The sequence below is a fragment of the Struthio camelus genome, chromosome 18 (genome assembly GCF_040807025.1).
Source record: "Struthio camelus isolate bStrCam1 chromosome 18, bStrCam1.hap1, whole genome shotgun sequence".
Taxonomy (NCBI): Eukaryota; Metazoa; Chordata; class Aves; order Struthioniformes; family Struthionidae; genus Struthio; species Struthio camelus.
The window spans coordinates 18557695-18568908 of NC_090959.1; the positions used below are offsets into that span (position 1 = coordinate 18557695).

General features: G+C 76.7%; 2 protein-coding genes across 3 annotated transcripts; both read right to left on the bottom strand.

Annotated features, from left to right (window-relative positions):
- Positions 1-3115: 3115 nt before the first annotated feature.
- Positions 3116-4366, bottom strand: FOXS1 (forkhead box S1). The gene has a single exon (XM_068912458.1). It carries the CDS (start codon positions 4364-4366, stop codon positions 3116-3118), a length of 1251 nt encoding a protein of 416 aa, XP_068768559.1.
- A 1334-nt stretch (positions 4367-5700) lies between these two features.
- On the bottom strand, positions 5701-9554 carry LOC138061538 (interferon regulatory factor 4-like). 2 transcript variants are annotated; one of them, XM_068912791.1, is made up of 8 exons: positions 9320-9554; positions 8973-9162; positions 8319-8422; positions 7676-7772; positions 7241-7342; positions 6496-6891; positions 6288-6406; positions 5701-6180 (listed from the first exon to the last, which is right to left on the bottom strand). In XM_068912791.1, exons 1-8 carry the CDS (start codon positions 9491-9493, stop codon positions 6040-6042), a joined length of 1323 nt encoding a protein of 440 aa, XP_068768892.1. In that variant the 5' UTR covers positions 9494-9554; the 3' UTR covers positions 5701-6039. The 2 variants fall into 2 exon arrangements, with proteins under 2 accessions (XP_068768892.1, XP_068768891.1); XM_068912790.1 differs by having other exon boundaries at positions 8379-8422; positions 9320-9549.
- Positions 9555-11214: the final 1660 nt, after the last annotated feature.

Genomic DNA, 11214 nt, shown 5'->3' on the forward strand with positions numbered 1-11214 from the left:
TCCCATGGAGGCTCCTTCCTCTGCGCTTTCCAGCCTCACGTGAGGTATGAGAGAGCTGGGAAGGAGAGGATGCGGGAGCAGTTCCTAGGGGCTTTGCTGGCCCTCTGCCCCTGGTGTCCCAAGGCTCAGCTGGCGCCCTGCAAGCAGCCCCGGCCTGGCCAAGGGCCTGCGGGCGCCCGGCATCGTGCAGGGCTTGCTCCGGCCGTGCTTGTGCGGGGTTTGTAGCTGGCCACGCACGAGCGGCCCTGGGGACGCCACTGGGATGCGGAGAGCCATCGTGCCAGGCCTTGGGCCACGTGCTTGTGGCCAGCTGCCCGGCGAGCCCCACTCCCAGCAGCGGGAGCCTTCGCCGGGGCTGGGGTAGGGGCCCCCGGGGCTGCCAGCCTGAGCCTGCAGGCAGCGGGGGCAGCGCTGGCTGGCGGGGCCGAGCGCCTCCGGCGTAGGCGGCTCCGGGGCTGCTGCAGCCGCGGGAGCCGCCGGAGCCCTGGGGTGCCGGCCTTGGCGCCATTCCTGGCCCTGTTTTGGCCGCGTTGCCTGGCTGCACTGGCTCGGTGGGCGTTCGACCTCCCTCCCGCTGGCGCGCAGGCTGGGCGCTGGGGGCTCAGGAAAGCACGGAGGGGCGGGAAGCGGCACGTCTTGTCCCGCAGGCCGAAGGGATGGAAAAGGGATGGTCCCTGCGGGGAGGGGGGCCAGGCCCCCGGGCGCTGGGGGAAAAGGGGGGCGCGTGGATGGGTGGACAGGGCTGCCGTCCCGGCTGCAGCCTCTGCGTGGGGTTCGCCCCGTGCCCCTCTGCCCAGCCAGGTCCCCACGGCCCCGAAGCGGTTAACGCCGCCCGGCCGGGGCGCCTGCTCCGGCGGCCGAGGGAGTTCCCTCCCAGCCCGTTTCCTGCCGGCAGCCTTTGACCGTTCCTGCCGGTGACCACCCTGCGGTCCTGGAAAACAGCGCGGCCCCATCTGGTTCGAGTTACGCTCCGCGGCGCTGACGTCTCCTTCCTGTCTGGGCCCCGGGAGCCGAGCAGCTCCCCGGCCGCGGCGGGGGCTGCAGGGCCCCGGGGCGCCCTGCGCCCTCCCCGTGCCCCGGCGGCTCCCGGCCCAGCCAGGCGCTCCCCGGCCACGGCCCCGGCTCCGGGCTCGCAGCGGCCTGGCCGCGAGCAGGGCACCCTGTTCCCGTTGGCAGCGCTTCGTGCGCCGGCGCCCGCCCTGCCGATCACACGGCTGCTCCGTGCCAGAGGAAGACGAGGGTGCGGGAGGAAGGCCAGCGCTGCGGGGGGGGGGGGGGCCCAGACCGTCCCGGCACCCCGTCGTAGGACGGGACGAGTGCACGTGGCCAGCGCGCCTCCGCCGGGGCCGCACGTGACGGGGACCCCGCGGCCGGGCCCTGCGCTCCCGGGCGCCGTTCGTCACCTCGGCGGCTCCTCGTTGGCTGCGGGGTGCGCGGGCCGGGCTGCTGCGCGGGCGCGCACGGCGGCACGGACCCGGCTCCGGGCGACGGGTCCCGATCCCGCGCCGGGGCGCGAGCACGGCTGCACCCGCGGCGGCCCGGCTGGCCAGGCAGCGGGCGAGCGGGCGCGGGGCCAGCCCACCCACCGCGGCCGCCGGCGAGCGAAGGGGAGGGCGAGGAGCCGGCCCGCGGCAGCCGTGGGGGGACGAGCCGGCCGGGCTCCGGCGGGCAGCCGCGGTCCCGAGGGTCGGAGCGAGCCGGGGGCAGAGCCGGGGCCGTGCCCAGCGCCCCGTGCTGCAGGCGGCGGGGCGACGGCGGGGGCTGCGGCGTGCAGGGTGCGCCGTGCCCGGCGATGCCGCGCTCGGCTCGGCCGCGGTGCAGGGGGCGCGGGGGGCCGGGGCCGGGGCGGCGCGTTCCCAGGCGGCGGCTGGGAGCCTGCGCGGGCCGGCGGCCCGGCCGCGGCGTGTGGGAACCAGACGGCCCCTGGGCACGGCTCCGCGGCGCTCGCTTCCTCCTGCGCCCCCGGGGACCGCGCGAAGGAGGGGGCTGAGGTCAGACGCGCTCGCTGCAGACGGCTTCGGAGACGCCAGCATGATCTAGGCGCTCAAATATTGTTTTTCACTGGGGAGGGGAAAAAAAAAAGGAGAAAATAGAGAAAATAAAAGCCCGGGGCTTGAGTGGCTGTCGCTGCTCCTCCGCTGACGAAGGCCCCCCCCCCCCCCCCCCACCGCGCTGCCCGGCCCGGGGCTGGGACGCGGCCACGGCCCGCGGGCGTCTGGGCCGATAACGGGGCTGACGCGGCCGCGGCGCTGCCGGTCCCCGAGTGACGCCAGCGTCGTCCCCCGCCCCGGCGCCCCCCCGGCCCCGCGGGCTCCCCAGGGACCGGCCGGCCCGCGGCCCCGCTGGGCTCGGAGGCGGCGGGGCCGGGGGCCGGGGCGAGGGCTGGCGCCTTCCCGCGGTGCCGCCGAGGGGTCCCCCGGCGCGACACCCCCCACCCTCGCCGCGTCCCTCTGGCCGCCTGCGCGCAGCCGGCCCCGAGCGGGGCGCCCGCCGGCTCTCTGCCCTGGGGGCTCCGCGTGCGGAGCGCGGGAAAGGGCTGGGGCCGGGGGCTGCGGGGACCCCCGCGCGGCCCGGCCCAGCTCCGGCAGGGCCCCGTGCCCACCCTGGTGTCGGTGACTCAGCCGGTGCCTCCTCACCGGCAGCCGCCCGGGATGATTCAGGTCCCAGGAATCCCGCAAAGCGGCAGCCGCTCTCCCGGCCGGCCGGGCCGTTCCCAGGGCGGCCGAGCGGTGCCTGGCCCGGCCGGGTCCCCTGCACCCCGCGGCGCCCGCGGGCGCCCGGCAGCAGGACGGCTCGGAGCAGGGAGGGAGGGCGCCCGTCCCAGCGCAGCCCCTCGGCGCCCTGCCGAGCCCCCTCCGGGGAGCTCCCGGGGCGCGCGAGCAGGGCCGCGTGCTGAGACCGGTGCTGCTCGTGGCACGTGCGGCCCGACGCTCGCGAGCGGTCCCGGATGCACGGCGGCAGCCTCGACGCCGGGCGTCCTGGCCCCGGGGAGGCCCCGAGCCCCCGCTCCCCCAGCCCGCGCCGGGCGCAGAGACGACAGCAGGCAGCGCTTGGGACACGAGCTTTATTCCTCCCGGGCCCCGGCCCCGGGGCAGCCCGCGGGGCGCCCAGTCCGTCACTCGAAGAAGAACATGCCGGGGCTGCGGTAGAGGCAGGGGGGCAGCCCCAGCGGGTACCCGCCGCCCCCGCCGCCGCCCCCCGGCCAGGGCTCCTTGGGCTCGGCCGCCCGCGGCCCCCCGGCCCCGCAGGGCGGTGGGCGCGGGGCGCCGGGGGCCGGCGCGGCGGCGGCGGCCAGCAGCTGCTCCAGCGCCGCGCCGCACGGCTCGTTCACGCAGAAGCTCAGCGCCTGCACCCGGCACTGGTAGCTGCCGCCCAGCGCCTCGGGCCCCGCGCAGCCCAGCGAGCCGAAGACGGGCAGCGCCGGCGCCTTGTAGCCGTCGCCCTCGAGGAAGCAGGGCGGCGGGGGCTGCCCGGCGCCCAGCAGCGGCCCCGGGAACACGGCGGGCACCGGCGCGAAGGGCTGCCCCAGCCCCAGGGCCGGCGGCTCCTTGCCCGGCGGGGAGGCGGGGGGCGGCGGGGAGCCCGGCGCCACGTCCCGGAGCTCGGCGGGCAGCGGGGCCGGCCGCTCGGCGGGCAGCGCGTACTGACCTGGCCGGGGCGGCGGCGGCGGGGCCGCCGGCAGCCCCCCGAAGGCAGTCTCGGCGGGCTGGCGGGGGGCCGGCGGCGCCTCCGGCGGGTACGGGCAGGGCGGCCGGGCGCGGGGCGGCAGCCGGCAGGGCCGCGAGCCGCCGGCCAGCTCGTCGAGGCTCAGCAGCCGCCCCGCGGCCGCCGGCGAGGGGTGGCCGCCCTCCGCCTCGGCCCGCTCCGGCCCCGGGGCGGCCGGCGGCCCCCGGCAGCGCGGCGCCCGGGGCGCCTTCCCGCGGCCCCCGTCGCCCTCCGGCGCGTCCCGCGGGCCCCGCTTCCGGGTGAAGCGCCGGCGCCGGCGCAAGAAGCTGCCGTTCTCGAACATGTCGTAGCAGTCGGGGTCGAGCGTCCAGTAGTTGCCCTTGCCCGGCTTCTTGTCGTCGCGCGGCACCTTGACGAAGCACTCGTTGAGCGAGAGGTTGTGGCGGATGCTGTTCTGCCAGCCCTGCTTGTTCTCGCGGTAGAAGGTGAAGCGGCCCATGATGTAGCGGTAGATGCCGCTGAGCGTGATGCGCTTCTCCGGCGCGCTCTGGATGGCCATGGTGATGAGGGCGATGTAGCTGTAGGGCGGCTTGGTGGCCTCGCCGGCGGCCGGCGGCTCGGGGCCGCCCAAGGGGCCCGGCTGGCGGGGGGGCGGCGGGCGGCTCAGCGCCGAGCCGCCGCGCGGACGGTCCGGCTGCATCCTGCCTCCCGGCCGGTGCCGGCCCCGCCGCCGTCCCGCTCCGCGTCTGCCGCCCGACCCCGCCGGCGGCCCGTTAAAACCCGCCGGCGGCCCAGCCTCCCGCGCGGGCCGGCGAGGGGGCGGCGGGCCCCTCCTCTCCGCCGCCGCGGGGCCGCCCAGGGCGGAGCGGGGCTCCCTCGGCCGGCGCCGGGCCCCGCGGCCGGACGCGCCGCCGGGGCGCCCGTGGGCACCGGCCCGGCACCGCCGCGGCAGGGCCGGCGCCGGCGGGCAGGCGGGTGCCCGGCTCGGCCGATGCCCCGGGGCTCGGCGCCCGCTCCCCCCGCCCGGCTTCCCCAAACCCGCTTCCCACTTTCCGGGTCGCGCGGTGGGAAAGTGCCCCATGCACCGGCTGCACCTGGGGCTCATCCTGCTCCTGCTCGCGCCGCTCGGCCCTGGGCAGCGCTCCCTGCCTGCAGCGGGGTGCTGAGCGGGGTGAAGGCGGCAGGATGGAGGCAGCGGAGCCCCGTTCCCGGCCGGCCGGGGCTGCCGCCCTCCGTCCGCCTCCTCCTGCCCCCGGCGCCTCGGCCCCTGCCCCGAGCCTGCAGTTTGTGCCGTGTCCCGCACCGCGCCGGGTCCCCGCACCGCACGGGGTCCTGCATCGCGCCAGGTGCCCCCACCGCACCAGCAGCGCACACGCAGTGGGTCCCGCACCGCACCGGGTCCTGCAGTGCACCCGGTCCCCGCGTTGCGCCAGCACCCCGCATCGCATGGGGTCCCGCACGGCACCGGGTCCTGCATCGCACCGGGTCCCACACCACGGGGGGTGCCCGCATCATGCTGGCACCGCACATGGCACCGGGTCCCGTACCACGCCAGGTCCCTGCCCCACGCCAGCGCCCCGCACCACGCTCTGCCGCCTGGGCACATCCCTGCCATGCTGCCGCGCGAACCACATCCCAGGAGCCACCTCACCCCGGGGGAAACTGAGGCACGGGGCAGCGAGCCCCTTGGGGAGAGGCTGCCGGCTTGTCGGCAGCTAACGGGCCGTCGCTGCTGCCTGCACATCCCGCCCGGCGTCAGGAGCCGGAGTGCGAGATGGGTCCGACCCAGCGCGGGGGCAGAGGGTACGGGAGGGTTTGGGGCGCGGCGGGCGGATCCTGCTGCCCTCCCAGACCTCAGCCGACAGCACCGGCCCGCTAAAGCCGCCCGGCGCTGGGGACGCGCCAGAAAGCCCAGCTCCGGCTAGGAGCGCCGGGTGCCTGCCGACCCCGCGCTCACCGCCGCAACGCGTGCCACCGTGCGCGTGTCCCGGGGCAGCGGTGACCCCCCCCGTCCCCTGACACTCGGAGCCTGCGGTACTAAAACACCTTTATTTCTAACGTGCCCGAACGGCGGGTCCCCGCGGCGCCAAGGCAGAGCGGGCGCCTCCCCGCCTGCGCCGAGGGCGCCGCGGCCCCCGCTCACGAAACAGAGAAGCCCGCAGCAAACCGAAGCCCGGCCGGGATCTCCGACAGCTTCCAGGGAATAAATACGGCGGTGCGCGGCTCCGGCCCCTGGGGACGCCGCGGCCCGGCAGCGCGCCCCTGCCGCGGGGTCCGCGCCGCGTGCTGCTCCCGCGGCCCCGCGGGCGCCGGCGGGGCCGGGCGCTCTGGGCGCGGGGCCGGCGCGGCCCTCCTCTCGCGCTGCTGCGGGGCTCAGGGCTGGCAGAGCTGCTTCAGGACCTGGAGGACGTGGTTGGAGGCGCCGGGGGCGCACGGCTGCGAGGCCTCGCGCAGCAGCTGCGGCCCCATGCGCTGGGCGTGATGGAAGAGCTCCCGCGCGAACACCGGCTCCACCTGCGGGGGCACGGACCGCCGGGAGCACGGGCGCAGGCGCGCGTCCCGTCCCGTCCCGTCCCGTCGGTCCCGCGCTCCCCTGTCCCCCCACCCCGGCGCCTACTCACGTGGGCCATGATGAGCTTCTGGAAGTGGTGGCCGGCGCTGGTGGGGTACTCCTCGCCGAAGCACAGGTTGATCTGGTACTGGGGCGAGGGCTGCCCGTGGCTCAGGTACCCCCGCAGCTCTGCAAGACGCCGGCCCCGTCAGCGGGGCCGAGACCCTCGCCGGCGGCAGCGCGGCCCCCCGGAGCCGCAGCAGCGCGCGGGCACTTACGCTGCAGGAACTGCTGCGTGTCCAGCAGCTTGTAGGTCTTCTCCCGCTCGAGCTTGTTGGGCCAGTCGCTGTGCGGGGCCAGCGGCCCGTTCCAGTACACCCTGCCCTGGCACTGGCGCTTCATGAAGACGCCCTCGGGGGCGACCCAGAGCAGCACGCCGCGGTCCAGGTGGGGCAGCAGCCGCTCCAGCACGTCGGTCATGCTGGCCACCCGGCTGTTGCCGCTCAGCGCCCGCGGCGGGGGGAACTGGATCTGCTCCATGCACGAGGGGCCGTAGAGCCGCTCGCTGTCGGCCGGCACGGCGCGGGAGGTGATGCGGCAGCCTTCGGCCGTGCGCGTCGTCAGCTCCTTCACCAGCACGTCGCAGTAGTAGAGGCGGACGTGGAGCCAGCAGTCTGGGCGAGGGGGGGTCAGCGCCCGGGACGCCCAGCGAAGGAGCCGCGGTGGCTCCCGAAGGAGCTGGACAGGAGGCCGGGAACCCACCGGAGCGCCCGGCGCCCCGTCGCGCCCGGTTGCCAAACGCGCAGCAGGGTCCCTTATGGGAGCCCAGGTCTGCTACACCCCCCCTTCAGCAGGGCTACGCGGGGGGGAAGCCGGGGTTCAGTTCGGCTCAGACCCGGAGGAAGCCCCGATCCCGGGGTGCTTCTCGCCCGGGCCGGGGCCGGTGCCCGGCTTGCAGCGCCGGCTCCGGGCTCGCGGGGAAGGGGCGTCCCTGGGGGCGGGGGGCGCAGCCGCGGCTCCTACCTGAGTGGTTGATGTCCTCGGCGGGGACGTAGGACGGGGGGCCCGGGAGGAGGTGGCCGGGGGCCGGGTTCCAGCCGTAGAAAACGCCCCGCACGTGGTATCCTGGGCGGGGGCGGAGGGCGGGATGGCAAAGGGGCCCTGGCGGCCGCCCGCCGGCTCCGCACCACGCGCCTCCGCGGCGGCTCTCCCGCTGCCGCTCGTTTGCTGGCTCTCGTTAGAGCCCGCCCGTGCCGGAGCGGGCGACTGGCTCCGGGGCTGGCGGCAGGGAGCCCCCGGCCCCGTCCTGCTGCTTCCCTTCCCCTGGGCGCTCCCGGGCGCCCGCAGGACACGGGTCCGGATCGGGAGCCGCCCGCTGGGGCGAAGCCGCCCTTCGTGCCCTGGGAGCCGCCCGCGCGGGGAGCGACAGGCTCAGGGAGAAGGAGGCTCTTCCCTTACCGCGGTCCGCCGGGTGGCCAGAGGCCAGGGGCAGCGGCGGCGCCGTCTCCGTCGCGCCCTTCCGGCTCTCCCCTTCCAGGTTCCCCGCGGCGCTGCCCTGCGCAGGAGAGCGGCGCCGGTGAGACAGGCCGGGGCCGGAGCCGGCAACGAGGGGAGCTGAGCTGGCTCCTGCCCCGCTGCCGGCCCCCCACCCCGCGGTGGCAAATCCCGCGGCCGGGGGCACCCGCGACGACGCTCGGGAGTGGGATGAACGTGCTGCCGTAAGGCTCCCGGAGGCGCCCAGGACCGCGGCGGCACTCCCACAGGGGCTCAGCCTGGGACTCGGATGGACACGGCAAACCCCCAGCCGGGAAAAACGGATGCGCAGGGAAACCGATGGATGGAAACATCAGTGGGCTACGAGCCCTGGGAGAAACCCCGCAGGGCACGGGGGACGCGGGGCAGCGGCGGAGCCGGGGAGGCCGGGTGCCGCGGTCCCCGAGCGCAGCCGTCCGTGGCGGAGCGAACGTGAGCGAGACGAGCAGGGACGGACAGGACGGGCCATACGGGGGACGGGGCGAAGGAGCAATCGACCGGCGCGTGGGAGCACGCGGGAAGGGGAACGGCTGACGGGCGAGGGGGCATTCGGGCAGCCGGCTCCCACCTCCTCTGGCCTATAGCTAACGGCCGTGGTGGACGATGCGGCGCCCGGGGGCTGGCTCACCCGCTGGTCCTTGCAGGCTGGCGACTCGGTGCTGCCATCCTTGTCTGCAGAGAGCATGGGAAAACGCGCTGACCTCCCGACGGAGAGCAGCCGCGGGAGCAGGAGCGGCCGCCTGGGAACGTGCCTGGCTGCCAGGCGAAGGCTGGGGCTCCGCGCCCCCCCTTGGCCGGGATCCCGGGCACAGCAAACCCAGCTCCGACCGCACGGCAGCCACCCGGTGCAGCCGGAGGAGCTGCCCCGTGTCCGGATGCCCCCCGGGATTGGCTCCTCTTGGGAAGGGGGAGCGCTGGAGGGGCTTTGCCCCAGCAGCGGACGGGGAGCTAACGGAGAAGCCAGGCTGTGCGAGGGCGACGTGACTCTGCCCAGCCAAGGCACCGGCCAGGTTTGCTCCTCAGGCTTCCTCCCTCCCAACCCGGCTGCTCCCTGCACCGCTGGCTGCGGACCAGCCTGGCCCGGGACACCGCAGAGGAAGAGACCGGGGAGGAAGGCCCAAGGCGGTGACACCCGTGGGGCACAGGGCTCGTACAGGAACGGCAAAGACACCAGCCACGACTCTGAAGCAGCCCGGTCCCAGCAGAGGCCCCAGGGCCCTACCTGCGTCCCGGGCCCCGTCGGACACGATCTGATAGACCTTGTAGGGCTCGGAGATGTCCAGCTGGCTCCGCTCGGGCACCTCCTGGAAGTCGGTGCTCTTGTTGAGCGCGCAGCGGAGGCGCGTTTTCCAGGTGGACGGGTCGGCCTTGTCCGTGCCTTCGTGGTACTTCCCCTTGTAGACGGCCCAAGCCTGCGGGGCAGACGGTGCCCTGCGGTCCGGGGCTGCCGGGGCGCTGCCCGCGGCCCAGCTCCGGCCGGAGCGGCGGGCGGCCCCGGGGGGCGGGTGGAGGGCGCGGAGCCCCGGCGGAGCCCGGGCGGCCCCGGGCGGCGGAGCCCGGGCCCGGTACCTTGAAGAGCGCGGCGTCCTCCTGCTGCCGGTAGTCCTGCTTGGCGGCGTGCTTCCAGGGGATGCGGAACAGGGTTTTCTCGCGGTTCTCCCAGCGCAGCCCCGGGTACCGGCCGCTGTCGATCTGGGCGATGAGCCACTCCTTGAGGCGCATGTGCGCCCCCGGCTCCGCCATCGGCGGCGCCCCGCGCCCGCCCGGCCCGGCGCCTCCGGCCGCCCCGCTCGGCCCGGCCCGGCCCGGCCCGGCGCGGCCCCTGCGCGCCCTCGGGAACGTGCTGGGGCGGCGAAAGCGAAAGCGCCGCCGGACTTTCACTTTCCCTTTCCTGCCCGCCGCTTTCGGCTCTCCGCCGCGCCGGGGTCCCGGGGCAGAGGGGAGCGGGGCAGCGCCCCAGCACCGGGGGCAGGGCCCCGGGCACCGGGACAGGGGACACGGCACCGGGACAGGGGACACGGCACCTGCACCGGGACAGGGGACACGGCACCCTGCACCGGGGACAGGGGACCCCGGCACCGGGACAGGGGACACGGCACCTGCACCGGGGACAGGGGACCCCGGCACCGGGACAGGGGACACGGCACCCGGCACCGGGACAGGGGACATGGCACCTGCACCGGGACAGGGGACACGGCACCCTGCACCGGGACACGGCACCCTGCACCGGGACAGGGGACCCCTGCACCGGGACAGGGGACACGGCACCGGGACAGGGGACACGGCACCCGGCACCGGGACAGGGGACACGGCACCCTGCACCGGGACACGGCACCCTGCACCGGGACAGGGGACCCCTGCACCGGGACAGGGGACACGGCACCGGGACAGGGGACACGGCACCCGGCACCGGGACAGGGGACATGGCACCTGCACCGGGACACGGCACCTGCACTGGAACAGGGGACCCCTGCACTGGGACGGGGGACCCCTGCACCGGGACAGGGGACCCCTCCACCAGAACAGGGGACATGGCACCCCTGCACCGGGACAGGGGACAGGGCACCCCAGCACCAGGACAGGACACCCTGCACCGGGACAGGGGACACGACACCCCTGCACCGGGACAGGGGACCCCAGCACCGGGACAGGGCACCCTACACCGGGACAGGGCACCCTGCACCAGGACAGAGGACACAGCACCCCTGCACCAGGACAGGGCACAGGGCACCGGGACAGGGGACACAGCGCCCCTGCACTAGGATAGGGGACACAGCACCCTAGTACCAGGGACAGTGCACCCCTGCACCCCTCCTTAGAGCCTTGTGATAGCGTTAGGAGCCTCTTCGGGCTTTTTGGATGCCCGCGGGCCCCCCCAGGGGGACAAGGGACGCTCCCCCCGCCAGGGATCAGGACTCCCCAGCACCTCGAGGCGAAGGGTGGGCGCCCCGTGGGCCTCCAGCCCGGGGCCTGCTGCAGCGGAGGAGCGGGACTGAGCCCCCGGGGGCCGCGGCCGGGCCCTTCCTCGCCCTGCTCCCGCTGCCGTCCCCGCGGCGAGCGGGCATGAGGACAGCGGCGCAAGGAGCAGCCCCAAACAGCCGCCCCTTCCCACGTGCCCGGGTGCCGTGTCCGGGCTGGGCGGTCGGAGCAGGCAGCGCCGCGCGGGGAGAGCCCGGAGCAGAGCTCGCCGGAGCCCCCCGGCTGCACCGGGGGCCGCGCCGAGGGGCCGGGGGGCTCGGGGCTGCACGTTCCCAGCCGGCGCTTCCAGCGGGCTCCCCGGCGCCCGGCCATCACGGGGACACGGCTGCTGCCTGCCGGGCCGGGCAGCGCTGTCCCACGTCCCGCTGGGGCCGACCCCGTCCCGGCAGGACGTGCGCCTCCGAAGGCCGGGCACAGCGCGGCAGCCGGCCCCGGGCGCTGCGCCCTCCCATCGAGGCAGCGGGGCCTCGGCCGCCGGCCTCCCA

Bases quoted from the DNA above. Each gene is read 5' to 3' on its own strand.
- FOXS1 (XM_068912458.1), bottom strand. From the start codon at position 4,366: ATGCAGCCGGACCGTCCGCGCGGCGGCTCGGCGCTGAGCCGCCCGCCG.
- LOC138061538 (XM_068912791.1), bottom strand. From the start codon at position 9,493: ATGGCGGAGCCGGGGGCGCACATGCGCCTCAAGGAGTGGCTCATCGCC. The intron at 7,773-8,318 runs GTGGGAGCCGGC...TCTCCTGCGCAG, and splicing joins TTAGCTATAGGCCAGAGGAG to GGCAGCGCCGCGGGGAACCT. The intron at 6,407-6,495 runs GTAAGTGCCCGC...GGCGTCTTGCAG, and splicing joins CACGCAGCAGTTCCTGCAGC to AGCTGCGGGGGTACCTGAGC.